The 27790-nt window shown below is 38.3% G+C and overlaps 1 protein-coding gene across 1 annotated transcript in view; it reads left to right on the top strand.

The window, feature by feature from the left end:
* PDZD8 (PDZ domain containing 8) overlaps positions 1–27693 on the top strand; it is a 105716-nt gene extending 78023 nt beyond the window's left edge. The window contains exons 4-5 of the mRNA XM_047762715.1: positions 16755–16917; positions 21287–27693. Of these exons, the coding sequence (XP_047618671.1) occupies positions 16755–16917; positions 21287–23493 (2370 nt within the window). The 3' untranslated portion in view covers positions 23494–27693. The remainder of the gene's footprint in view (positions 1–16754; positions 16918–21286) is intronic.
* Positions 27694–27790: the final 97 nt, after the last annotated feature.

The following is a 27790-nucleotide window of genomic DNA, read 5'->3' as shown; positions in this document are numbered from 1 at the left end:
CTTTAATAGTTGTAATGCCTTGATTCCTGATATTCAGAATTCATTTGCCATAACCCAGAACAAGCCAAGTAAAGGTGATCATAAATACCACATCATAAACAATGATATTTAGTAACCTCTAGAAATCCTTAGCATGTAAAAATTTTTTTTTGGTCCTTTTGCCATTTCTTGGGCCGCTCTTGCGGCATATGGAGATTCCCAGGCTAGGGGTCCAATCGGAGCCCTAGCCACCGGCCTACACCAGAGCCACAGCAACTTGGGGTCAGAGCTGCGTCTGCAACCTACACCACAGCTCACAGCAAACGCTGGATCCTTAAACCCACTGAGCAAGACCAGAGATCGAACCCGCAACCTCATGGTTCCTAGTCGGATTCATTAACCACTGAGCCACAATGGGAACTCCAAAAATTTTGGTTCCTTTTTTTTTTTTCTCTGGCTTTCTGGCAGAAATATTTGGGTGCTACAATAATAGAATGAGTTTTAAAGACCATTTTTAAAATCTGAATATTCCTAGCATATTCAGGATATTTGGTTGTCACAAACAGTTCTATTTCAAGTACGTATTTTTGAAAACTTCTGTTTATAAGCTAATTGTTCTTAGAATCTCTATACTTGTTACTCTAATTCTACCCCCTGTTTATTAGGATGTTTCTCCAGCCAGAGGGCCCTTCAAGAATAGCGCACTTTTCTGGGGTAACTAGAAGTAGGAAGCTAGGATGAGTTCTAGATGGTGTCAAATTTTTGAAAGGAAGGGGAAAGCAGGCCAAATCTCTGTAACCTGTGAGAAGTAGGTGACGCTAGAGAATGGAGAGCTGGCCAATACTGAAAAGAGACCTGGAAGAGAAGAAGGAGGAGGTGTGGACTTAGTATATAAACTGCTATATGGGATCCTTAGCCACTTTACAAAAGCCCATGTTATAGCTGACAGGATTGTTGTTTTTTGTCATTTTTTTTCTTCATTTTTTTAAAATGTAGGCAACCACTGCACATAAGCGGTGATAGTTGACTACCGCAGTGAATAGGAAAGTCCTCCTCCTCCGAGAAATGTTTAACAGAGATTAAACTGTGTAGACAGCTCCTTCATCAAGACTCTCTTCTTTTGGAGTCAGATTGCTTTTTGTCACTAGCCATCTGGCATCACTGTGCTTCTCAAAAAGAAAGCTCCTATAGGAAGCTTTTCTGTTATTCCAAGCCATCACTGCCCTAAGGTAATCTAGTACCTGGCCATTGAAAAGAGCTGTGTTAAGTGGTTTTCCTTCCATGTTTTATTTATTTATTTATTTTTTTAAACAGCCGCACCTGCAACATATGGAAGTTCCTGGGCTAGGAGGGCAATCAGAGCTGTAGCTGCTGGTCTATGCCACAGCCATAGCAACACCAGATCAAGCCACATCTGCGACCTGTGCCATAGCTTGAGGCAACGCTGGGTCTTAACCCAGTGAGCAAGGCCAGGGATCAAACCTGCATCCTCACATACACTGTATTGGGTTCCTAATCCACTGAGCTGCAGTGGGAACTCCTTCCCTTCCATATTTAATGTTTTTGTCCTGGGTCTTTGGTAGCTGGCTCTGGGATCTTACCCACTGCACAGGAAATGAAGGAAGGGAGAAAGGAGAATTAGGTTTCAATCTGCCCAGACAGATGGGAATGAATTAGTCCAACGACCTTACCCCTTGGATCCTCGTTGGTCCTAGGGCTGGGCTGAACTAGCCCAGAAACTTAGCTGGAACTTGAACTGCCCAAGTCAGACCTGTTTCTGTATTCCTCACTGTCATTGTGTGTAGGCATTCAGAACTCCGGCGTTCTGTCTTTCATAGCCCTGAGCAATCTCTCCAGGTGACAGGTCTTCTCAACAGCAGATCTCCCTGAGAAAAGCAGAGAGAACTTTATGGTTTTATTTTTAGGGCCTCAGCCTTTATTTAGCAATTTATGAATTGCATCTTTTTCAACATTCAGCTTTTGGTTAGGTGAATAGAATGTGTCCATAGGAGGAGTCTGTTTCCGACTCCCTAGGTTTGTGCTTTAGGGCCTCGAGAGTACTGGAGTTTGGGAATGTGGATAATGTAGAAGTGGCCTGTGAAAGGAAAAGCACTTAATGATTTACAAATACATGTATCTTTATGAAAATTTTTGTAAATGGTATGTTTTATTTATAAATGGTATGTCTTATAGCAAGCAATCAAACTTTTAAGCAATTTGGAGCACAGTTTTAACCCATTGGACTTTTAGGGTTTTTTTTTTTTTTAAGGAGAGAAAACCTTCCTCTTATGCTAATATTCATAAAATTAAAATTTTATCTTTAAAGGGCTTAGATGGATCCAAATGTATTAAATATTATTTGCATTCAAGTTTCAGCCACATTACATAGCATGAATTAGCACATTCAAATGCTTTTTATACTGGTTACCATTCATCAATTTTGACCACCTTGGGCATGAAATTGGTAGTGGAAACTGATATTATGCTGCTTCCTTTGAGAGATTTTTTTTTTTTTTGTCTTTTTGCTATTTCTTGGGCCGCTCCCGCGGCATATGGAAGTTCCCAGGCTAGGGGTCAATCGGAGCTGTAGCCACTGGCCTATGCCAGAGCCACAGCAACGCGGGATCCGAGCCGCGTCTGCAACCTACACCACAGCTCACGGCAATGCCACTGAGCAAGGGCAGGGACCGAACCCGCAACCTCATGGTTCCTAGTCGGATTCGTTAACCACTGCGCCACGACGGGAACTCCTCCTTTGAGAGATTTTTTTTCAGTTGAATGAACCAAGATTCCCTCCCTCTTCACATAGACTGAATTTGCCAAAGAGCTGTACGTTTTTCCACTTCTTCAAATACTTCGTGCTAGCCCTCACCTCCTGTTTCAGACCTGCCGTTCTCTTAGATATATTGCCTCCACTTCTGCCCTGGCCTACCAAACTCCAACTGATCCTTCATGTGTTGAATTATACTTGTTTTTAAGGGATGCCTTCCCTGCTTTCTAAGTGTCAGTTAGATGACTTCTATTAAATCACACAGGTATTGTAATTATTCGTTCATACCTACCTTTCCTACTTCCATGAGGCCAGGGAAGCTCATCTATGTGGTTCATGACTATACCCTTTCAAACTAAGCACGAGTTTGAATGAGTGAGCGAAACTCTAAATACATTTCTTTCTATTACTTTTCTTCTCCGTAGGGTTGTTCTAGTTTATGCTAAATGTGTTTCTTAGGTCATTGTTGGTTTTCTGAAAATGTTGCCACTGTTTCATTTTGGAGAGAGAAGGTAAGAAATACACCAATGTGCCTGAAGGTCATGGGCATCTTTTTTTATTTTAATATAATGACAATTCTGGGAAAATAGGTATTAGTTTACTTTATGGACCAGAAATGATTATCCCGTTATGGAATGAGAATGGTTATCTGCATTTAAAAGCCTGCTGTTTGGGAGTTCCCACTGGGATGCAGCAGAAACGAATCCAACTAGTATCCATGAGGATGCAGGTTCGATCCCTGGCTTCACTCAGTGGGCCGGGGATCTGGCATTGCCGGGAGCTGTGGTGTAGGTCGCAGACGTGGCTCAGATCCCACTTGGCTGTGGCTATGGCTGTGGCCGGCAGCTAGAGCTCCAATTCGACCCCTAGCCTGGGAACTTCCATATGACACAAGTGTGGCCCTAAAAAGCAAAAAATTAAAATTAAAAAAAAATTAAAGCCTGCTATTTAAAAGTTCAGTTTTATACAGGTGTCGTATATGTACATGTATAGGTAATTTTGTCATTTCTCCCTTTCCTGCCCCACTTCTCCACTAAAAAAGCTAGGAATTAGTCCTTAGGATATCTTTTTCAGAAACTTTTTTGATGAAAGAGTACTCAAAAGTATACCTGGTAAGAGTAACTTAGGGTCTTTCACTTAGTGATCCTTTTACTCTTTCTTATATTTTTGGTTTTTTGCTCAGTGTCACAGGCTCAAAGAGAGAACAGTTTGTAAAATAGTTATATTGATTTGTTATTAAAATATATCCTCTTCTTATCCATTATATAAAATGCTTATGTTAGGAAGGGATTAAAAAATCAATATGTTGTTTTTCCCCATCAAGTGAAAATAAGGCATCCCAGCTTGGGTCCAGGAAAGGCTAGAAAGATGTCAGAGAGTGCGAGCTTTTAAAGGTTATCATGATGTTTTTAAGTAAATTGTTCTCCACCAGATAGGCACACATGCAGCTAGAATTTTTAACCTGTGTCTGACATTATTGGAGAAATTAAATGCAGGGTGTCTGCAATCTTGTATTCAGCTCACGATTCAGCTCATGTAATTGCTGTTTAGTTAGTATGTGTCACCAATTCCTGACAGTTGGTAATTTGTTGTTGGGGGTATGTCATACAAAAAAACACTAGCAATAGTATTTCTACTCCAGTAGAAATCTTTTCATTTCAATAAAATTCAGGCTTAGTTGACACAGGCTAAGTCAGAGAGAAAATACTTTCGGTCCTACATTTTTTTTTCTGTCTCTATTATAGACTGGTTTACTGATTATTTACAGTGGCAATGCAAAGCGTTTCTTCATAACAGTTCAGACTATAAACTACTAAAATAGGAATTACAGATAATAAAGACCACTTTAATTTAGCACATGAAGGGTGCTACAAGGGCAGGTACAAGGAACATGCTCCTGGCCCAGCAAGGATGGCCCCCACTCCTCCCAGGCTCTCTGAAGCCATCATGCTGCCCTGGGGATAGGGATGGCAGCTCAAGCATCATGGAGACGCTAGGTATGCAGCTTATGAGCTTGGAGGTGCCTGAGCCTGCACCCTTCAGAGGCCCTCTCTGTTGCTGGACACTCCAGGAGTCGCCAGCCTGAGGGTGCTCTTGTTATGGAGCAAAGGCTCATGTGTCCAAGGTGTAGAGAGCCCCACTTTTGACAGCGGGTGTTTGAATCAAAGTAAGAGTTTATTTGTAGGGTACCAAGCAAGGGAGTTGGAGACAAGTCTCAGATCTCTTCCAATTTGGTCTTTGAGTTAGGGCCTTTTTAAAAGGAAGAACAAAGGCTGGGATTAATCATAATCTTGTGACATTTCTGTGACTTTTTTTTAGTAATGTGATTTTTTTTTTAATTGAGGTGTAGATGATGCACAGTCTTAAGTTTCAGGTGTACAGCATAGTGCTTTACACCTTTACAGGTTATATTCCATTTATAGTTATTATAAAATATTGGCTATATCCCAGTGTTGTACAATATATCCTTATAGCTTATTTATTTTGTACGTAGTGGTTTTTACCTCTTAATCCTCTACGCCCACCATGCCCCTTCCCCCTTGCCTCTCCATACTGGTAACCACTGTGTTCTCTCTCTCTCTCTTTTTTTTTTTTTAAAGACCTCATCCACAGCATGTGAAAGTTCCCAAGCTGGGGGTCGAATCAGAGCTACAGCTGCCAGTCACAGCCACAGCCACAGCTCATGGCAACGCCAGATCCTTTAAACCACTGAGCAAGGCCAGGGATGGAACCCACATCCTCATGGATACTGGTTGGAGTCGTTTCCACTGCACCACAACAGGACTCCTACTTTCTTTCTTTTTTAACTGAAGCATAGTTTATGTACAGTATTGTGTCAGTTTCAGGTGTACACCAAAGTAATTCAGTGATTTTTTTTTTATAATATTTTCCATTAAAAGTTTACTATAAGATATTAAATATAGTTCTCTGTGCTATACAGTAAATCCTTGTTGCTTATCTGTTTTATGTATAGTAGTTTGTATCCGTTAATCCCATACTGTATGTGACATTTCTTAGTCATAGTTTTGGGAGTCAGGAAGTCTCTGGTTATGGATTCTCAGGCCAGGTGGGTCCATGCCTCATGGGTCTGTTAGCTCATTTTACCCTGGAGAAAGCTTGAGTTTGTACATTAATGATGATATTTATAACAGCAGTCTTAGCCCTGTGACTCTCGCTGATTAATGTTTAATTAGCACAGGCATTAGGGTCAGAGGTGACAGAGAAAGGGCATAAAGTTTATAGCATAGAATAACCGTAAACTCAGTAAGGAAACTCGTTTTAGGAGGACTGGTTTCACTCTGTAGGAGGATAGCACCACACTTTTGAAGCCCTGAGCCTTCATCAGCTCCTGGACAAGCCCCTGTTCGTGGAAGAGGCAGCCTCTGGGTCAGGACTAGTGCTGTCGCACATGCTCCCCGCCTTCTTGGAGCCATCTTGCAGGCACCAGTTCCTGCAAGGGCAGGTGGCAGATGCTAAGGTTAGGTCTGGTGGGTTCCATCCTACATTATAAATATATTTGTAGCTTTGTAGTTAATAACACAGGACTCTGAGTTTTAATGAGATACTAAATGGGACAGTCCTTAACACAGTGCCTGGTAAACTAGAACCTGTTTGGAATAGATATCCACTAAAATTAGCTTAGGGAAAAAGTGGGGGATGCTTATTCTGAGGATACCATGGTGTTTCATGCCACAGTCCAGTTGCCAGGGCCACTGTTCACAGTTGTGTGCACTAGGTCCTGCATAGTCTTTTCTTTTTTGTGTGTGCTTTTTAGGGCTACTCCTGTGGCATATGGAAGTTCCCAGACTAGGGGTCAAAACAAAGGTGCAGCTGCTGGCCTACACCACAGCCATAGCAAACATGGGATCTGAGCCGTATACACGACCTACACCACAGCTCACAGCAATGCCAGATCCCTAACCCGCTAAGGCCAGGGGTCAAACCCCGCATCTTCGTGGATACCAGTCAGGTTCCTTTCCACTGAGCCACAACAGAAACTCCCCTACGTAGCTTTTAATAGGAGTGCAGTCAGGCCCTTAGAAACAAACTGGAACCAAAAACTAAACCACTGTGAGGCCTTTCTCTGTTCCTAGATGTTTATGTGCTTTGTTCTTCACTCTGCAGATGTGGCTTTCTCCCCTTCCCAGTCCAAGTGAAGATAACACAGTTACTCACAGCTACATTTATATTTATTCCATTCAAGGAATCTCTGAATCTGAATTCCCACCATCCAGAAAGGAACTCTGATTAGTCTAGCTTGGGTAAAGTTGTGTGCCCCTGGACCATCTGATGAGAAAGAGCAATGGAACCATGTCATATAGGATGGCTGTTCTCACTATAACCATACAAAGGATTAGAGGGTTGTAGAACTAGTCCCAGAGAGGGGAAGAAAGAATTTGGCAAACATTAGTGTCTTTTTTACTAAGCATATAGTAAGTATTAACTTCATTTCTTCTTTCTCTTGTATCTACCATGCCCGAGTACAGGTTACAGAACATGTTTATAGAAAATAGATATCAGTAGCAAAACCCTATATACATTTTATTGCAAAATAACATATTGTAGGACTTTTTCTCTATAGGATAGTCAGAATGTGTAGGATTCTGTTATATTCTATGAAATGTTTTCTGAAATGCTATTTCTTTTTCCTAGTAAAATGTGTTTTGTTATAATTAGGGTAGGAATTTTTCTCTCACATTTAAATCAACTGACATTATCATGATGGTTTTTATTTCTGATGTGTCCTAAACTTTTTCTCTATTTTTTTTGCTCTACCAGTGTATCCATAGCCTAGAATGATTGCCTCTCCCATTGCATGCCACACCCCCAAGCCCCAGCTCCATGAGTATCTGTTCAGATTCTCCTCATACTTTAAGGTATAACCAAATACCATTCCCATATATGAAGCCTTCCCCAACCCAGACTGTTCACCCAGAGGCAGTCTTCACCTCCCTTGAACTCCTGTCACACTATCCATACATGTCTTGTGGCACATTGTGTGCTATCTTGGAATATAATTTAGATAGTCTCTAATACAATGCTAACTGGTATTTAGACACTGGCCACAATGCTTCCAACCCTTGACAAAGGAAGAGTCCTTGTGGTCTAAGCAATCTCAGGACTCTGGAGTTTATATAGTTTACATTGCCAGAGATTTGGATTTGGAAGATTTAGCCTAAAACTGAATATAAAACCAAGATACTGCTTCAAAGGGGAGAGGTGTTGTGACCTCATCTATTACCTCCTCTGCAGCAGAAATTTCGATCCCAATTTTGATCCTCACTTGGGACACTGAGGGATCAGGTTTCCTTGTTCTTTACAAGAAACATAGAAAGCAGACTTTCACTGTTTACAAAGATTTGACTGTGAAGTTTTTACTTTTTTCCTTTATCCTAGATTATCCTTTGGAATAAGGGAGTACCCCAACTTTGGTTGAACTTAACATCTAATTGGCTTCTTATGAGAAAGGAAAAGTTATTACATGATGATTGTTGGAACTGTCTGAAGGCCTCTCATCTGTAATCCATACCTATGTTTGTTATCAGACATTTTGCCTTCACTTTTATCTTTTTTTTTTTTTCTTCTTCTTCTGACAATGCCAATCCTTAGCCACTAGGCCACCAGGGAACTCTTAATCGTTTTTAGTAAAAAGTTTTCATGATTTGCAATCCAAAGGACAATACTTATTGTTCCATGTTCACTTTTTTCTTTGCTATGCTTTCATTTATCCAAAAGAAATATAATTTTTCTCTCCCTGCTGTTCCTTTTTTGGCTCCTTCCTTTTTCCTTTCGTTTGGTATATCTTTAGTCTACTACCTAGAGGAAACTTTTTAGTGGGATGAAAACATAATTTTGTAAAAGATATTTACCTCCATAGGTATAATTTCTTTTCTTTGGAAGTAAGGGCCATGCTTGACCCATTCTTCTTCTAGTAGGTTTGAACTGGCTGTTCTCTTACTAAATGTTGACATCAGTCATCATCCTTGTCTTTTCAGATGAGACGGTTTTTAAAGTCATATGATCATGAAATTATTTTAGCTTCTCAATCTTTTTTTTCCCCCTCATCATCGTAGATGGTATCTTTTTATTATTTATTTATTGTCTTTTTTGCCATTTCTTGGGCCGCTCTCCATGGCATATGGGAGGTTCCCAGGCTAGGGGTCCAATCGGAGCTGTAGCTGCCAGCCTACGCCAGAGCCATGGCTGGATCCGAGCCACGTCTGCGATCTATACCACAGCTCACAGCAACGCCAGATCCTTAACCCACTGAGCAAGGGCAGGGACCGAACCCGCAACCTCATGGTTCCTAGTCGGATTCGTTAACCACTGTGTCACAACGGGAAACTCCAGCTTCTCAATCTTGATCCTATACAAGTAAATTAATGTTTCAACAATATAAGGTAGTTTAAATAGTCTAATGTCCTGAATCGATGTTTAGTTTCATAATATGTTTGCCTTGTTTCCTCAGCTGTATTACTGAGTTCATTCACAGCAGATTGGTTGGTGAATTTCTTTTGTATCCCATTTTGACTAGTAATGCTAAGTCTTATTAATAACGACAACAGTAATACTGCATTTATTCATAGTTCCACATGAGAAAGACATCTCATTTTGCCAGTGACATTCAGAGAAGTTAATATTTGCCTGAAGTTATAGGCAAGGATTGTTGAAGACATCATATTTCAACCAATAAATATTTCAGTATGAATATTCTAAAAATAGGACATTTTGTATAACTACAATAGCCATCATCACACATAAGAAAATAATTCCTTAATTTCAGCAAAGTTTCAGTCTATATTAAAATGTTCCTGATGTCTCACAAATGTTTCTGCAGATTTTCTTTCCCTAAACTAGAATCTTACCAACTCATACTTTTTTTTTTTTTTTTTTTTTTTTGCTTTTTATAGCCACACCTACAGCATATGGACGTTCCCAGGCTAGGGATCAAATCAAAGCTACAGCTGCTGGCCTGTACCACAGCCACAGCAATACCGGATCCCCACTCCACCGAGCCAGGCCAGGGATCAAACCTGCATCCTCATGGATACTAGTCGAATTCATTTTCACTGCATCGCAACAGGAACTCCTGTCTTGTTTTTTTATTTTCTGTTTTTGTTTTTGTTTTGTTTTGTTTTTAATCTAAAACAGTTTATCTTCCTTTGGGAGGATTACAAAAGGGTGATTTTTTTCAAATCTGATCATTCCTTCTACATTTATTAACTGGCTTTTTTTTTTTGGCAGAAGGGTGGGAAGTATAGAAAAAGTTCCTCTTGACTAGGTGGTAAATAATTTGATATGTAAAAGAATGGATAGATGAATTTAAAAGCTAGTTGCAGAAGCAGCATTTATTACATAAATCCTATGACAGTGATGTTGAAAGAAAAAACGCCACCAAGAAAAACAAAAGGCTATGCAAGATAGAAAATATGAAGTTGTCCAGGTTTGCAATAAATAACATGTAGATAGTCACAGTATTATACACATAGCTGACTTTAGTTTTTAGAATTAGTCAACCTTGATAACTTAAAAATAGTTGGGAAATAAATATAATAGTTATCAGCCTTGACAGTAGAGTTTAGAAAGTAGAAGTTGTAAAGAGAGATGAAAGATAGATGTCCTGATATCAGGAGAGATAATGTCAATAGCTGATGAAATAAGAAATACAGGGGCATGGTATACTAATTAAAGTTATAAAGAGGTTGTTTAGAGGAACTAAAACTAATGATGTGATAAGTCAGCTGTAGTTTGAGGGAAGGAAAATGGGCTAGCATCCTTATCTATCATAGTAGGAAGTCAGTAGATTGCCTAAAATTTGATATATTAGAGTTCCCGTCATGGCACAGTGGTTGACAAATCCAACTAGGAACCAATGAGGTTGCGGGTTCTATCCCTGGCCTCAGTGGGTTAAGTAAGGATCTGGCATTGCCATGAGCTGTGGTGTAGGTCGCAGACGCGGCTCAGATCCCACGTTGCTGTGGCTCTGGCGTAGGCCGGCGGCTACAGCTCCGATTGGACCCCTAGCCTGGGAACCTCCATATGCCTTGGGAAGCAGCCCTAGAAAAGGCAAAAAGACCAAAAAAAAAAAATACATTAAGAAATAATGACGTTAATTCCTACAATTAATGTCTATCCTTAGGTTAATACCACACTCTTGATTACCCTAACATTGTATAGTAAGCCTTGAGGGTAGTGTAAGTCCTTCAGCCTTGTTCTGTTTCAGGATGGTTTGGGTTATTCTAGGTCCTTTACCTTTCCAAAGGATTTATAAGTGGGATTATTTTGAATCTGTAGATAAATTTGGGAAGAATTGGCATCTCTATAATAATGAGTTTTCCAATCTATGAACATGGTATTTATTGTTCTTCATTTATTTAGGTCTTCTTTAATTTACCTTTGCAACATTTTATAGTTTTCAGTATACAGTTACATTTAATCCTAAAAGAAGATGTCATATGTATAAACATGGTGGAATACTACTCAGCCATAAACAGATGAAATCTTTCCATTTGTAACAACATGGATGGACCTTTTGTGCTAAGTGAAACAAGTCAGACAAGACCTTGTGATTTGACTCATATGTAGAATATAAACAAACAAAATAAATGAACAAACAAAAACAAATACATAGATATAGAGAACAGAGTGGTGATTACCAGAGAGGAAGAGGCTCAGGGTAGGGGTAGATTGTAGTAATGAAATGGGTAAAGGAGATTAACTATATAGTGATAGAAACTAAATTTTTGGTGATGAGTAAACACTCGTGTATACAGATGTAGAAATATAATATACACCTGAAACATGTTATAAACCAGTGTTACCTTAGTAAACAAATTTTTAAAAATTTAATCCTAAATATTTTGTGCTATTATAAACTAATTTGGTTTCTTTATTTTCTAATTATTTGTAATATATAGAAACTCATTTCCTTTTTATTGACTTTGTACTCTGACCTGATTTGACTTATTAGTTGTAATAGTAGTTTTGTAGATTTCTTGGGATTATCTCTGTATAAGATCATATTACATGCAAACACAGACCATTTTTTCTCCTCCCTTTTCAATCTTTATGTCTTCTCTTTTTCTTACATTTTGACCCTGACTATACTCTCCAATACAATACGGAGTTGAAGTGGTAAGAGCAAAGATGCTTACTTTGTTTTTGATCATGGATAGAAAACAGGTCTTTCTGGTATTATGTCACATGTAGATTTTTGTAGATGTTTATAATCAGATTTAGGATATTCCCTTGTATTTCTAGTTTGCTGGTGGCTTTTTATTATAAACAGTTGTTGATTCTTCTCTCTTTTTAGGGCCACACCTGTGGCATATGGAAGTTACCAGGCTAGGAATCAAATTGGAGCTTTGGCTGCTGGCCTATACCACAGCCACCCCAGATCCAAGCCATATCTGTGACCTACACCACAGCTCATGTTAATGCCATATCTTTAACCCACTGGACAAGGCCAGGGATCAAACCTGCATCCTCATGGATACTAGTCTGATTCGTTACCACTGAGCCACAGTGGGAACTCCCAACCTTGAATTTCTGAAATCAACTTTACTGGGTTATAATTATTATCCTTTTCATATACTATTGGGTTGAATTCTCTAAAACCTTATTAAGAAATTTTATATCCATATTTAAACATTAGGAATATGATTAGTCTGTAGTTCTGCCTTCTTGTTTTGTTTGGGTTTAGGAATTAGGGTAGCATTGACCTTAACACATAATTTGGGAAGCATACCCTCCTTCTCTGTTTCTGCAAGATTCCAAGTAAGATTATTATTTTAAGAATTCACTAATAAAGCAGTCTAGACCTGGGAAGGTTTTTTTTATGTGAATGTTTATGAACTGGATGTATTTGATACATAGAGCTATTCAGATTTTCTATTTTTGAGTCAGTTTTTATTATTTTTTGTCTTTCAAAGAGATTTTTTCCAGTTCATCTAGGTTGTCAAATATATTAGCATAGTGTTGGACGTAATGTTGCCTTACCCTTTTAATGTTTGTAGATTCTGTAGTGATACTCCCTTCTTGTTTTGATTTTGGTAATATGTGTCTTTCTCAAGCTAGCCTAGAGGCTTATCAGTTTCATTGATATTTCATTGAATTAGATTTCATGATTTCTTTATTGTTTTATTTTCTACTTCATTGATTTTTGTGCTTCTAGTCCTTGCTTTTTGGGGTTTCTAGTTTTTTAAGGAAGGAACTAAGATCACTATTTTTAGATATTTTTTCCTGATATAAGCATTTAAAGCTGTGAATTCCCTCTGAAGACTTTTAATTGCATCCCACAAATTTTGATAGGTTGTATTTTCATCATCATTCCATTTAGAATATTTTTTTTGTCGTTTTAGAATATTTTAAAATTTCTCTTCTGATTTTTTTCTTTGACCATGAATTACTTCAGCTGTGTTGCTTTACTTTCCAAATGTTTGAGGGTTTCCTCATGATCCTTTTGTTGATTGCTAATTTAATTCCTTCAGAGAATACACCTGAATTTCAGTCCTTTTAAATTTATCCAATCTTGTTTTATGACCTAGCACATCCTAGTAAATTTACCATGTGCACTTGAAGAGAATGTATATTCTACCATTGTTTGATCTAGTGTTCTATAAATGTCATTTAAGTCAAGGTTGATAGTGTTCAGGTTGTCTGTGTCTTCACCTATTTTTTTTTCTAGTTACATTGGTTGCTGAGAGAAGGATGGAGAAACAGGTTGTATCTCTCATGGCAGATTTGGTAAAGTAATAATTGCAAAGAGACATGTATTCAAGGATAGGAGAATTTGCAAGTATATTTTATAACCTACCAGAGGGTTCATTTTGCTTTTTGTGTTTTTGTTTATACTTAAATTTTTCCATAATAAATCCTTAAAAACTAAAGCCTTTCTGGTAATAATGTCATATTTCAGGGAGTACATGCCTCATGCTATCCCAGAGGTAGGGAAAATATTAGGATTTCTATTTGTTCATTTTTATCCCATCATTTAAAAGGTTCTGTTTTGACATGTGTTTTGTAGTACATGGTCTAGCCAGTAATTTTATTTTATTTTATTTTTAAGCTTTTTTTTTTGTCTTTTTTTTTTGGCTATTTCTTGGGCCGCTCCCGCAGCATATGGAGGTTCCCAGGCTAGGGGTTGAATCGGAGCTATAGCCGCCGGCCTCTGCCACAGCCACAGCAACGCTGGATCCGAGCCGTGTCTGCAGCCTACACCATAGCTCACAGCAACGCTGGATCGTTAACCCACTGAGCAAGGGCAGGGACCAAACCCGCAGCCTCACGGTTCCTAGTCGGATTCGTTAATCACTGTGCCACAATGGGAACTCCTATCCAGTAATTTTAAATAAAATTTTAAAATAGATACTTGGGTAGGAGGGAGAATTATATAGTTTAATATATTTTTTTAATCTTGTTTAATAATAATGAAGAGGTGTTTTCATACTTTTTTCTTTTTTCTTTTTTTTTGGTCTTTTCAGGACCACACTCACAGCATATGGAAGTTCCCAGGCTCAAGTTCGAATGGGAGCTGTAGCCGCCGCCCTGCGCCACAGCCACAGGATCTGAGCTGCATCTTCGACCTATAACGCAACTCATGGCAATGCCAGATCCTTTAACCCACTGAGCGAGGCCAGGGATCTAACCCACATCCTCATGGATACTAGTCAGGCTTGTCAATGAGCTACAGTGGGAACTCGTACTTTCACTTTTGAATCACTATTAGAACTTAATTCTAAGTTTTAAATTTATTTCAGAGAATGCTGAAACTGTAATACCAAAACTCGATGGGTCAGCGGTGTGGAGCTTAAAAGGAAATAAGCTTTTGGAGTTCCCCTTGTGGCTCTGTGGTTAAGGAATCCGACTAGGAACCATGAGGTTGGAGGTTCAATCCCTGGCCTCCCTCAGGGGATACAGCGTGGCAGTGACCTGTGGTGTAGGTTGCAGATGCAGCTCAGATCCCCCGTTGCTGTGGCTGTGGCATAGGCCTGCAGCGGCGGTAGCTCCGATTTGACCCCTAGCCTGGGAACCTCTATATGCTGCAGGTGCGGCCCTAGAAAAAGACCAAAAAAAAAAAAAGGAAATAAGCTTTTAATAAGAGGTGAAAGAAATAATGTCTTAAGGTCTGTATGCTGTTTAAGTATGAAATTAAGAGCATTTACTAATAATCAGTAAATTTGGGTGAGAAAAGGGAGTAATTTAGTATTTGCCCTTATTAATTATTTCTACTAAAAACTTTAAATCTTTTCTAGCTGGAAAGTTTACTTCAAGAATCATTTGAAACTAAGAAAAGCAAAGAGAATAATATGATTGGTGGGGAGAAAATAAGAAACTGAATTACGCAAAAGCCTGCACTAGCCTCAGTTCTCTCCTCAACCCCATCCCCTCAACCTCCATTCCACTTTACGAACAAAGAGTAAATCCCCTCCAAAAAAAAATTCCAAGTCTTAGGTTTTTGTTGTTGTTTTGTCTAATAGCCACACCTGTGACATATGGAAGTCCCTTTTCCAGCTTACACCTCAGCTGTGGCAACACCAGATCCTTAAACCCACTGCACCGGGCTGAAGAGCGAATCTGCCTCATCACAGTGACACCCTCCAGATCCTTAATCCATGGCAGGAACTCCTCAGTCTTAGTTTTTAAAACTTAAAGTAATACTCAGACTCGTACAATTTAGTTTTTTACCCATTTGCTGCCATTAGCTTTTTGATAATTAGAAAAATTAGCATTTTGAATTACAGCTTTGACACTCTATATTAAGAATATATTTATGCTCATGATTTGAGAGAACGTGTTCTTAAGGGCTTTCGTTAACTGAAAAACACTTATTGTAGTTATTTACTATATCATAAGGCAAGAATTGGACAAATGTTTTTAGAGGTTTAAACACAAATATTTTATTGGAAGGCTTGTTTGGTTGGTTGTAAACCTTTAGGTAATCAAAACCTGCCTGCATTTCCCATTTCTGGGACATAATATGATAAAAGATTTTCCTTAATCTAAAAGCAACTTTACAATATCTATTAATAGCCATATTAACAACGTTCAACAAGGGTTCTTTTACAGACCAACGTCATTAGGTAGGAGAATTGAATTTCTAGCTTTTAAGTGGGATTTATAAATTAAAGCAATACAGACAGTGATATATTTGGATATTAGCAAGTTATTTGGTAAAGTCTATCATGAGATATCTTGAAGAACGGACATGATCTGAATGATAATACAATTAGACTGGTTCGTAATTTAGCTCAGTAAACACAGATTGAGTTCTTGTCATTTAGAGGGATGTCGCATTCTATCCTTTTTTAAAATCAGTGATTCAAATGAGGACAGATAGCATGTGTTGGTTTTTTTCATGGATGATGTGAATCTGGGACACATACTCCTGATAAATTGGATGACGTTCCTGTAGAGAACAAAATGATCTTGATGAGTTAGAACAGGATATTTCACAGGATAACTCTTAATAAAACATAAGCATAAACCCCCCCCCCAAAAAATTTTTTTAGCAACATATAAAAAATGGAGATTCTAAAGTGCATCTAATGACAATGTAGATTATCCCCATTATATTTCAGAAAAGCAAGATTCAGGATTATATTCAGAACAGGATTGCAGTATATCACATAATGGGATATATTTGTTAAAATAGATATATATTAGAAAGTATAACATATGAATAATAGTTCTAGATAGTATGATTGGAGTGGTTTTCTTTTCATTTTGCCTTTATTTCCAAATTTTCTACAGTGAGCATGAATCTTTAATAAGACACACTGAAGATAAAGTGTATAATTTTTGATGGCCCAAATATACAGTCTGAGCATATGTTAATTTATATTGTCACAATAAATAAAGATTTCCAGAACTTCCTTTTTGATTTGCATTAATAATCACTATGGTACAAAAATCAATGCCAACCATAGGATTCTCAGTGTATTAATGTGTTCTCACTCCACCACTATCAACCCATTGACTCTGTTTTCATTTTTTTTTATCCAAGGTTGAATTAATAAAGGGGAATTTACAAAGTGTTGGACTTACACTTCGTCTTGTCCAGTCAACTGACGGGTATGCTGGGCACGTCATAATTGAGACAGTGGCCCCAAACTCACCTGCTGCAGTTGCAGATCTTCAGCGGGGAGATCGCCTGATTGCGATTGGAGGTAATTATGCTGATGTGCAATATACCTGACACTTACAGGGAAACCAGAGAATCGATGGTTTTTCCTCTCTTCCTTCTTTAATTCTGTGTTACTTTTATAATGGAAAGAAAGTGGTAACTATACTGTAAATAAAAACCTGAGGGAAGCCTTAAACAAAATTTAAAACCCATACGCCATTTTAGTTCTAAGGTATAAATCTTTAAACTGTTTAATCATTAGACCATTTTCCTATAACCTCTCTAATTTTCCTTTTCTTCCCTCTTTCTGCTCCTCTTTCTTTTTTTTACTGAATGTGAAAGAAAGGGCAGGTCAAGTTATCCTTCTGTATGCCCACCACCTTTATCACCCTGGGCCTCAACTTGACAGTATTAGCATTATCACCCCTTTCACTCAGGACCATATAATGAACAGGAGAGAGATTCCTTGTCTAAGAGGGCACACATGAAAATTTCCTGTGGCTCCATATTGTTCCTGATTTGGCCAGCCATTTGTCAGACTATCATTCAGAGTATAGCCCAAATCACTGTCACTGGCAGAAAAATGTCACCTCTATGCCTTCCTATTAGTTGATAACAGCAAAAACTCTCTGTTGATAGGCATGTTATTTTCTTGAATGTTTATAAATAGGCAGTAAGATCCACTGTGGACACCAAGGGGAAAAAGTCCAAACCTTTTCAGACCTTTATAGTATCTGGCTCACCCATTCTAGGCTTGTCAAGAGATTTCTCAAACACATGGTTACATTTGAGCTTTTAAAGGCAGTGTGGAATATTCTCTTGTAGTTCAAGAAGTTGTCCTTGGTTAAATATCAAAGAAACTGTCTTTAAATCAAATCCATCATGACAATAAAATAATGAAAATTATTTAGTTACACATCGGGAAGCCCAACTAAGTCAATATATTCACATGGAAATCCCTCTGATTATGTCATAAACAGTGCTTTTCAGACTCTCTTATGGATTCCAGTCACCCAGGCGTGGTATTCGAATGTGATTTCTGATTCAGGAGACCTGGGTGGGGTTCCAGGTTCTACATTTCCAATAAGTTCCCAGATGATGATACTGGTCCATAGACACTTAGGATAAATAGTAAGGCTATAAAATAGGCCTCATTTGTTACACAGTTATTTAACATGACAATTAATTCTCCCTCAGCTAAAAACCACAGTTCAGCATAAATTTTTTATTCCTACACATACCCTGTTTTGGTTTTACATACAACATAAAATTGTTTTTATTTATATCCTTTTATGAAATATTTTGTTTTAAATTTATAAGTATCAAAAATAAACAAATTGAAGTGATATAAATATATGTACAGTGAAAAGGCAAAAGTCTAACATTTGTTAAAAAAGTATTCGTTGAGGTAAGGGGCAGGCGTGATATATCTTTTTTTTATACCTATATATGGGTATACAGCATTTTAAAAATATTTAGTAACAGGATTGGTGATAATTGAAATAAGTTTGGCAAAATGTTATATTTAAGCTTGATGATGGAGTTCATTTTACTCTTTCCTCTAGTCTGCATATATTTGAAATATTCCAAAAGAAAGTAATCCAGATTAGGCTGACCAGTCCCAGAGGCACATTGGCCATCTCCAAAGAGTTCTAGGTTGGGAAAGAGATGGGATGATGGCACATGAGTTTAGATTGAGTTGAAGTTCCTTGCCTACTTCAGATCATTAGGTGGACTTATTTTTTTTATTTAAGTCAAACTACAATTTTACTGGGACATACTGTGTTTAAAGGGAAACAGTGGAAGTTTTTAAGGCTGGATTAATTATGAAGTCATATTAGAAAGCTCTGGATTTCAGTATGATGAGTTTGTAGGCTAAGTTTTTGAGCCAAGGTTTTAGGAAAATAGGGAGGGTCTAAGTGAGGGGTTTATAATGAAGAACTGTTTGTTAACTGCAGTTGAAGCCACCAGTCAGGAGGATCTGAACTGGGAATGAAAATGGATTGGAACTGGGAGTTCCCATCATAGCTCAGCAGATTAAGAACCCAACTAGTATCCATGAGGATGCGCGTTAGATCCCTGGCCTCACTCAGCAGGTTAATGATCCGGTGTTGCCGTGAGCTGTGGTATAGGTCACAGACGTGGCTCAGATCCTGAGTTGCTATGGCTGTGGTGTAGACCAGCAGCTGCAGCTTCAATTCGACCCCTAGCCTGGGAACTTCCATATGCCTTGGGTGCGGCCCTGAAAAGAGAGAGAGAGAGAGAGAAAAGTGGGGGGGGGGGGATAAAGAAATGGACTGGAACTGTAAGAGGATTGACAGCAGAATGAATCTAGGGAGTCAGCCATGTCCATGATTCAGACTGGGTTAACTGGGAGGGTGGCACAGTAGTGACAACAGGAGGAGGAGAAGGTCATAGAGCAGTTTTAATTACACTGAATTTGTAGTGTCAACGAAATATCCGGGTGGCGACAGCCAAAAGTAGTTTGGAAATGTATGACTAGAGCAAAGAGGAGAGGACACCAACCAAAGAAAAAGTTGATAGTTGAAACTCCTGAAAAGAGTGTGATCTAGGGAGAGAAATAATGACAAAACCATAGGAATGTTTTCATACAAGGGCAGGTACAGGTGGGGAGAAAAGAAAGCAAAGGAGAGATGATCAGAGCCCAATTAGTATAGTGTTGTGAAAACCAAGGAAAAGGAAGGTTTTAAAGGAGAAGCAAGGGAATTAAAATATGAAAAAGGATAATATTAAGTGCAAAGTCCTGAAGGAGATGGGGAGCAGGATCCAGAGTACAGGGAAAGGGTTGCTCCCTCCTCTGAGACAGCTCACTCCTGAAAATGACTGGTAGGGAGAAGAGGTGGCTTCTTGTTGGATCTTTTCAGTAAATAAAGTGATGTCTTCTACAGAATAAAAGAGAGGAGGACGGGTGGGTGTCAGGGAATAAGAAAGGCTTAAAGCTGGTGTTGAAGAGATTTAGTTGTTTAGAGACCACTCAAAAGAATGCTAAAACAGCACTGAAAGCTTTGCTGAAGGTGTATAGTGTACCTTGGTGCTGTAACCTGGTGATAAGTTCAGGAGCAGGAAAGGGAGATCAGAGGTCAGCACTGCTGGGAATCAGAAAGACAGGTAGATGATAGAAGAGGAAAGGGCTGGGGCACAAGAGTAAAAAAGCTTGATGTGAACATCATTGAAATCTTGAGACTGAGGTTGGGAGAAAAGCAAGTTGTATGAGGAGACCAGCTAGATCATGAGAGCACAGGAGGAATGACTGGACATGGAAATCATCTCAAAACAGACTCAGCTTGTAGACAGGATTGCAAAAGGTGGGAAAGCTGTGATCAGAGGTTAATTTCCAAGTGAAAGATCTTCGATGTGGAAAATTTCCAAGTGATAACCAAGTCTAAAGCATGGTCTAGCCTGGGAGAATATAGTGGCTGAGGGAACTCTGGAGTCAGGTTATTAGATGGGGCTGAGCTACTTTGATTTATTTAGGGTGACCTTAAGACCTCTGAAGTAAAGACCCCTTCTCACCTTTTTCTAAGTCCTACAGATAGGGATAGCTTAGGTAAGTACTATTTCAGGGAGGGTGGGGAGAGGGCAGGGAAAAAAATAGAGCCTTTGAAAGGTACACCTAGAATCTCTCTAGAAGAATACATCAGAAGCTGCTGGCTTTGCTTGTCTCAGAGAAGGGACAGTATGGCTAAGAGATAAAGATGGGAGATTTTTTTCATTGTACATCTTTCTGTACCTTTTGAATTTTGAACTTTATTAATGTAGCACCTACTAGAAAATAAAGTGAAAACTTAAAATAGATACTATAAATATAGATCAAATAGTAAACCACTTGTTTAACTTTAAAGCCTGCCTTATTCTTTCGATCCTGAAAAAGATTAGTTTGATGGGTAGGGCTAATAAAAAGAATCTGTAAGGGTCTACTATTCATAGCATAGCGGGTTTTTGTTAAATTTACTTCAAGTACTGGTCTCTTAATTTAAATCATTAGCTTCTAATCCCTATTCAATAGAATCACTCCATCATCCTAAGCCTGGCTTAACTATTAATAAAATCCTTTTTAATTGGTCTCACTCTGCTCACTTCAGTTCAAAGGAAAAATGTCATTTAAACCTAGGAAGGAAGGAATGAGAAGCAATTAGAAGTTAGCAGCTTGACACCCTCCTAAGGATTTTCATGTCATCCTTTAGTTTGAAAAGGTAAACATTTCCAGGACATGAGAGCAGTCAGGGTTTGAGAATTAGCACACTGATATATCCATAAGCCAATAGTCTATTTTAGAGGCTTCACTATTACTCTTCCATTAGTTAAGTAATCGTGAATTAATGGCAATTAGCAAATTTAGGTAATTTTATTATAGTAATTTACATGTTTTCCATTTTAAAATCTTAAAACAGGCGTGAAAATCACATCTACACTCCAAGTGTTGAAGCTTATCAAGCAGGCTGGCGACCGAGTCCTGGTGTATTATGAAAGGCCTGTTGGCCAGAGCAATCAGAGTGTGGTGCTGCAGGATAACTTTGGACAGTTGGAAGAAAACTTTCTGTCAAGCTCATGCCAGCCAACCTATGAAGAAGAAACAACTGGGTTGGCAATAGATGCTGAAAATAGAGACCTGGATTCTGAATTTGAAGACTTGGCGAGTGATGTCAGAGCACAAACTGAGGTCAAAGATGAGGCACAGTCATTAAGTCATAGTCCCAAACGTATTCCAACAACACTTTCTGTTAAACCTCTTGGAACTATATCACCAGTTTTAAACCGGAAATTAGCTGTTGGAGGTCACCCACCACCACCAAAACTTCCATCCAAAGAAGGGCATAAATCCTTAGCCCTGAAATCTTCTGAGATAACAGAACCAGCACAAATGTCAAAACCCACCCAAGGATCCACTTTCAAACCACCTGTGCCACCACGACCACAAGTCAAAATTCCTTTGCCTTCTGCTGACACCCCAAATCAGGCAGAACTAGATATTCCTGTTGAAAAACCAGAAAAGGTGATTTTGCCACCACCTCTTACAGATAAACCTGCTGAAAAGCAAGTGAAAAATCTGGATCACGTGGAAGAAGCAGCTGCAACTAAACAGTTTTTAGCAAAGCAGGAAGTGGCAAAAGATTTGACTTCAGAAAGTTCTTGCCCTCCTAAGGACAGCTCAGATGACCCTCAAACGTGGGAATCATCAGAAATTCCTTATCGTAATAAGCTAGGAAAATGGACAAGAACCAGAGCTAGCTGTTCTTTTGACATAGAAGCCTGCCACAGGTACTTAAACATTGCACTGTGGTGCAGGGATCCTTTCAAATTAGGGGGTCTCATCTGCTTGGGGCATGTTAGCTTGAAACTTGAAGAGGTGGCTTTAGGATGCTTAGCCACATCAAACATGGAATACCTTTCCAAATTCAGACTGGAAGCCCCATCACCTAAGGCCATGGTCACAAGAACCGCTCTACGCAACCTGAGTGTACAAAAGGGGTTCAATGACACATTTTGCTTCGGGGATATTACTGTTCACTTCAAGTATTTGAAAGAAGGAGAGCCAGAGCACCATGTAGTTACTAACTTAGAGAAAGAAAAAGAACTCCATTTGGTCGAAGAGGTTTCTGCCCTGACTAAAGAGGAGCACTTTGTTGGACAGACGGGTTTGACAGAAAATAAGCATAGTTTCCAAGATACTCAGTTCCAGAACCCAACTTGGTGTGATTACTGTAAGAAAAAAGTTTGGACTAAAGCTGCCTCCCAGTGTATGTTCTGTGCTTATGTTTGCCATAAAAAATGTCAGGAAAAGTGTCTAGCCGAGACTCCTCTTTGTGGAGCAACTGACCAGCGGATAGACAGAGCCCTGAAAAACCTCAGGCTGGAAGGACAAGAAACCCTTTTAGGCCTGCCCCCTCGTGTTGATGCTGAAGCTGGCAAGTCAGTCAACAGAACAACAGGTTTGACAAGACATATTATCAATACAAGCTCTCGTTTGTTAAATCTGCGTCAAGTCTCTAAAACTCGCCTTTCTGAGCCAGGAACTGATCTAGTAGAACCTTCACCAAAACACACACCCAACACATCAGACAACGAAGGCAGCGACACAGAGGTCTGTGGTCCAAACAGTCCCTCTAAGCGGGGCAACAACACAGGAATAAAGTTAGTGAGAAAGGAGGGTGGTCTGGATGACAGTGTTTTCATTGCTGTTAAAGAAATCGGTCGTGATCTGTACAGGGGCTTGCCTACGGAGGAGAGGATCCAGAAACTAGAGTTCATGCTAGATAAACTGCAGAATGAAATTGATCAGGAGTTGGAACATAACAATTCCCTTGTTAGAGAAGAAAAAGAGACAACTGATTCGAGGAAAAAATCAATTCTTTCTGCTGCTTTGGCTAAATCAGGGGAAAGACTGCAAGCTCTAACACTTCTTATGATCCACTACAGAGCAGGCATTGAAGATATCGAATCTTTAGAAAGTCTCTCTCTAGATCAGCACTCCAAAAAAATAAGCAAGTATACAGATGATACAGAAGAAGACCTAGATAATGAAATAACCCAACTAATAGACTCTCAGCCATTCAGTAGCATACCAGATGACTTATTTGGCCCTTCTGAGTCTGTTTAAGTCTGTTTAACCTTTCAAGTGATTAAGGAAAAGTTGTATCTCAAGTACCACAGGTACAACACATTGAAACCCTCTTATTATGCACTTTGGCCTGCTTCTCCACAGTTATTTGCTTGTGTAAGAACTAGAGTGGACAAGGTTCTCCAGCAAAAACATGACCAGCTCCCTAAATTGGTTGTTTCAGATTGTATTTATAGCTATGCTTTTTGGGTTTTTACTGGGAATTTATTTTTACTAATTTATTTTTAACTTTTTCTAATTACGTAAGCTAACTTTTGGTGTTTATGTGTGATGTCTTGTTATTTTTCCTTCCTCTTCCTAGTTTTTGAATTAGTGTTAAATAGGATACCGTCCAGATTCTTAATATTTTCATTTCCATCATGGTTATAAAAATAAATTTGCTGCATGCCCAAATTGACAACAGTGATCATTGAGGGAACAGGTTTTGAATCTTATTTTGTGTTATGAAGTTTTGACATCTCTACTTGCTTGAGATTTTTGTTATCTGGGGGCTTTGGGGGGTGCTTTTTGTTTTGATTTTGCCAAATGTAACATGAAAGCAAATGCTGCAGCTTTAGTCAGTTATGCTGATTTAGTAAAAAGAAAAAAAAAAGTTTACATAGACAGCTTGCTTTCTATGATTCTGTGAAATTTGCTTCCTAAAGTTTCTGTGCAGTTTTAGTAAGACTATAGTGATTAATTTGAAGAGCTTGCGTTGAAAAACAAAATGTAATAGGGAATAAATATAGAATGCAGTTGGTCAAGAATTTTGAGAGGATGACAAGGTTAAGAGAGAGTAACCAGTAGGATGTTGAAATATAACCTTTCAAAATGTTGATGCTTTCAAGTGGAAGTTCTAAACATTTATGATTAGTTTTCATCTTCACTTCTCCCATAGGAAATAAAGCATGTGCAAGGATATTTGAAGTTTCAGAGGACTGTTCTTAAAATGACCTTGCTTGGCTGTTTTGTTTTAGAAATATTGTCATGCATGAGAATGTTGTGAGAGAGGAATCATGCGAAATAGATTTATTCCTTTGTCTGACATCCTACAGGCTTAAGGAGTGGTGATCATTCTGAATGCTTCCATAGTTCAGACTGTCTTTGTTGATTTTTTTTTTTTTAAGTTAGATGGCATAAGCACGTAGGAATTGGGACCAGTTCTCTTAAAATGAAGATCTGCTCGGATACTCAGTCCATCAGATGGATACCAGTAACACATGACTGAGGGAAAATGTGTGAGCATGACCTTTGTTGATATACATAAAAGTTTTCGCCTTTTCTATAAGATAGATTTATGTATGTTTTTCCCTTTTGTAGGTAAGAACTGTGATAAGTGATATATATAGTGAAACTGACATGAATTTTAAACTAGGTGGAACAGCTTTCATGGCTGGCAGGAAAAGGCACAGTAGAGCATAAGGATTCTGGCCCAGATCTATAAGCCGGACTCTATACTAGAGTTTATGGAGTTGGCCATTAGTGAACTGTGTAACCATAGGCAAGCCCACAAAAGGTCTCCGTGCTACACTCTCCCCAGCTCTAAAGTAGGAATAAACAAAACTACCTCACAGGCTTGTTGTGAGGAAAACAATAGCATAACTGCAAAAGCTCTCTGAACAGTGGAAAGCTATTCAAATAAAAGGGATAACTCATGTGGATGATTAAAAACATGTTTATGGGCAGAAAAGTTATTCCACTTTTAAAATCAATAGCCAGTTCTCATTCTTGCTATTTTATTATTGAGTGAAATATTAGGAAACTAAATATCTTGGCCAAGTTTATATCAAAAATATATCTGTTTGTACCCCTCTTTTTTGTTTAAGCATGCTTGCATTTTAAAAGAACATTGCTGTAGAAGTCTTTATGCACCAAATTCACTGAAAGCAAAGTACTGTTCTGTAACATAGCTTGAAACAATCTGCTGAATGTAATAACCAACTTTCATCTTATCATTAAAAAAAGTCACTTACCACTGATAACCTGGAAGGCAGAGTAAACGGCTGGTGTCTTTGGATTACACCATGGAAGTTTTAGTGACATCCAGGCATGCTGCTGAAACTGATGCATTTGAAAGAGCTGTAGAAATAATGCAAAACTTTGGTTTCAAAAAATCTACTCATGTTTTAAAAGTATTTAACTCTGTAGAACCACAGTTAGGAAATCTCAGTAATGCTGCTAATGATATTTGTAAAATATATCTTCAATGTAGTGTAATATTTCTATATTTACTGGGAGAGACAATAGAAGCATCACAGTTGTACTCTAGTGCAAAGAGGGAGAAATTCCAAATAGCCTAGGGAATAGTAAGGTATAAGGCTTCAATGAAAAGTTGTATTAGATCACATTCCTGATGTAATCTTTCTGCCATGCTATGTTATCAATAGCTAAAAAATAACAATAAAAAAACTACCATGAAAACAAGAATATCTTCATTTGATGACATCTGAAAGAGCTGATTGCTGCATTTCCATGGAATTATTGCCTGGTATAACTGGGCCATAAAAACAAGCTTAACAAAATCCACTTTTGCTAAACAAAACTGCTATTCTGAAAACTGCCTAAAAGCATTAAATTTTGGTTTTACTATTTGTGAAATATCAGATTTATGGATTTACCTCTGCTATCTAGTAGTAATTAGGCTATTTAACATGTATTTTCTACTTGGTATTTAAATGAATGATTGGGTTAGACAGTCAAGCCAAGCAACATTTTAGCATTAGTTTAGAGTCCATTTGCTACATTTCTTAATATCAAGCCTTATATTCTTCAGTATCAGAACTAGTTGAAATGGCTACAGTTGTGCATAACTGCGTAGCCATTTTGTGATTTTGAGAGGAGAAAGCATGCTAAAAATTTGAGGGTATGTCAGTTCTAAATTTAAGTATATCTGAATTTTTTGAAAGGCAGTTTGACAATATTTGGCTCTTGCTAGTATTAAGTCCCCTAAAAGTTAATAAATTTAAGATCACTTTAATTTTAAAATGTATTGTCTTCACTTCTAAAATGAGAGATAATAGCTTTCTTTTAAAAACAGGGTGGTGGTGGGGTTCTCCTAACCCTGTTGAAAACCATAGACTCTCACTCCTGAAAGATACCCCCACACTCACCCTAAGTTTTATGGGATTTCCAGGAGGCCATGGCTCTCCTGTATCCAGTGGCTGCATATCAATTATTTTCATCAGATAGTTATTCATAGTAATCAGAAAAACAGTATAACTTCAGAGGTGCAAGAATAACTTACTGATTTGTTCCACATTGACACCATGTAGCTAGTTACATATTTCAATGTAATACAATTTTTGCAAAGCCAAAAGGTATGGTTCAGACTAGTCTGGAGTGGATTTTACCTGATGCCTGCAAGCAAAGAATAAATAGTTTTTTAACTGACTATCTGTAGTTAAAACAATACCTTCATACATATTTTACTTGGATGATAGTATCTGCTTGACAAAGGAGTACAACAGGCACAGTAGTATTCAGAAGATTTATTAAGTAAACTAGCTAAGACATGACATGACGAAGATGGATACACTTAGCAGTCAAAAAAATTGAATATTCATTGCTACCTCATTAAGCTTTTTGTATCTGTTTTGTCAGGTTTAAACATAAAAACCACCTCTGCTCAAAAAATAAGTATTAAAAGAGCTGTGTGTTCTTCGTTTTGATTCACACATTAAAAAAAAAAAAAAAACCTTTTCGTAGTCTTGCCAACCCCAGAATATTAGGCATATAAAAGAAATTATTTACATTGTTTCCCCCTTCAGATACAACTGATAGTTTTGCTTTCAAAAGAGTTCTAAAAATCACATCTTTTATATGATCTCAAGACCGACATGTCTGCCAGTCATTACTGAATAGACTGACGTCTTAACAGGCAAAAATAAAAGAGGAGTAAGTTATATAGTATTGAGAGTGAGGAGAACCACAAACTCTTAAAAGAATTGATTTGCAGCACATTCTTAAGACTCTCCCCCTACATAAGTAGAGAACAAACCTGCCTTTGTACTTTAACCCTAGAAGTGCCTCCAGAGCCACCTTCCAAAGCAGCGGCCTGGTCTAAGTTGTCCGGTACAAATACATGAGTAGGAAGTGTGTCTGCCTCTAACACATGCACTTGAAAACTAGACTTCACGCAAAGCTCCACATACAAAAGCTTCATAAAAAAAAAAAAAAAAAGAGAGAGGAAGTATCAGCTACTTTTCTTAGAAAACTACACGGCCGAGGAGTCCTTCCAAGTCAATAGAACACAATTTTAGCTTAATGAAGAACTGCCATTAGGTCCTTTTCATTTACG

This window comes from Phacochoerus africanus, chromosome 15 (assembly GCF_016906955.1).
Source record: "Phacochoerus africanus isolate WHEZ1 chromosome 15, ROS_Pafr_v1, whole genome shotgun sequence".
NCBI lineage: Eukaryota > Metazoa > Chordata > Mammalia > Artiodactyla > Suidae > Phacochoerus > Phacochoerus africanus.
The sequence above is the reverse complement of the archived record's forward strand: the minus strand, read 5'-3'. Positions and strand labels throughout refer to the sequence as shown.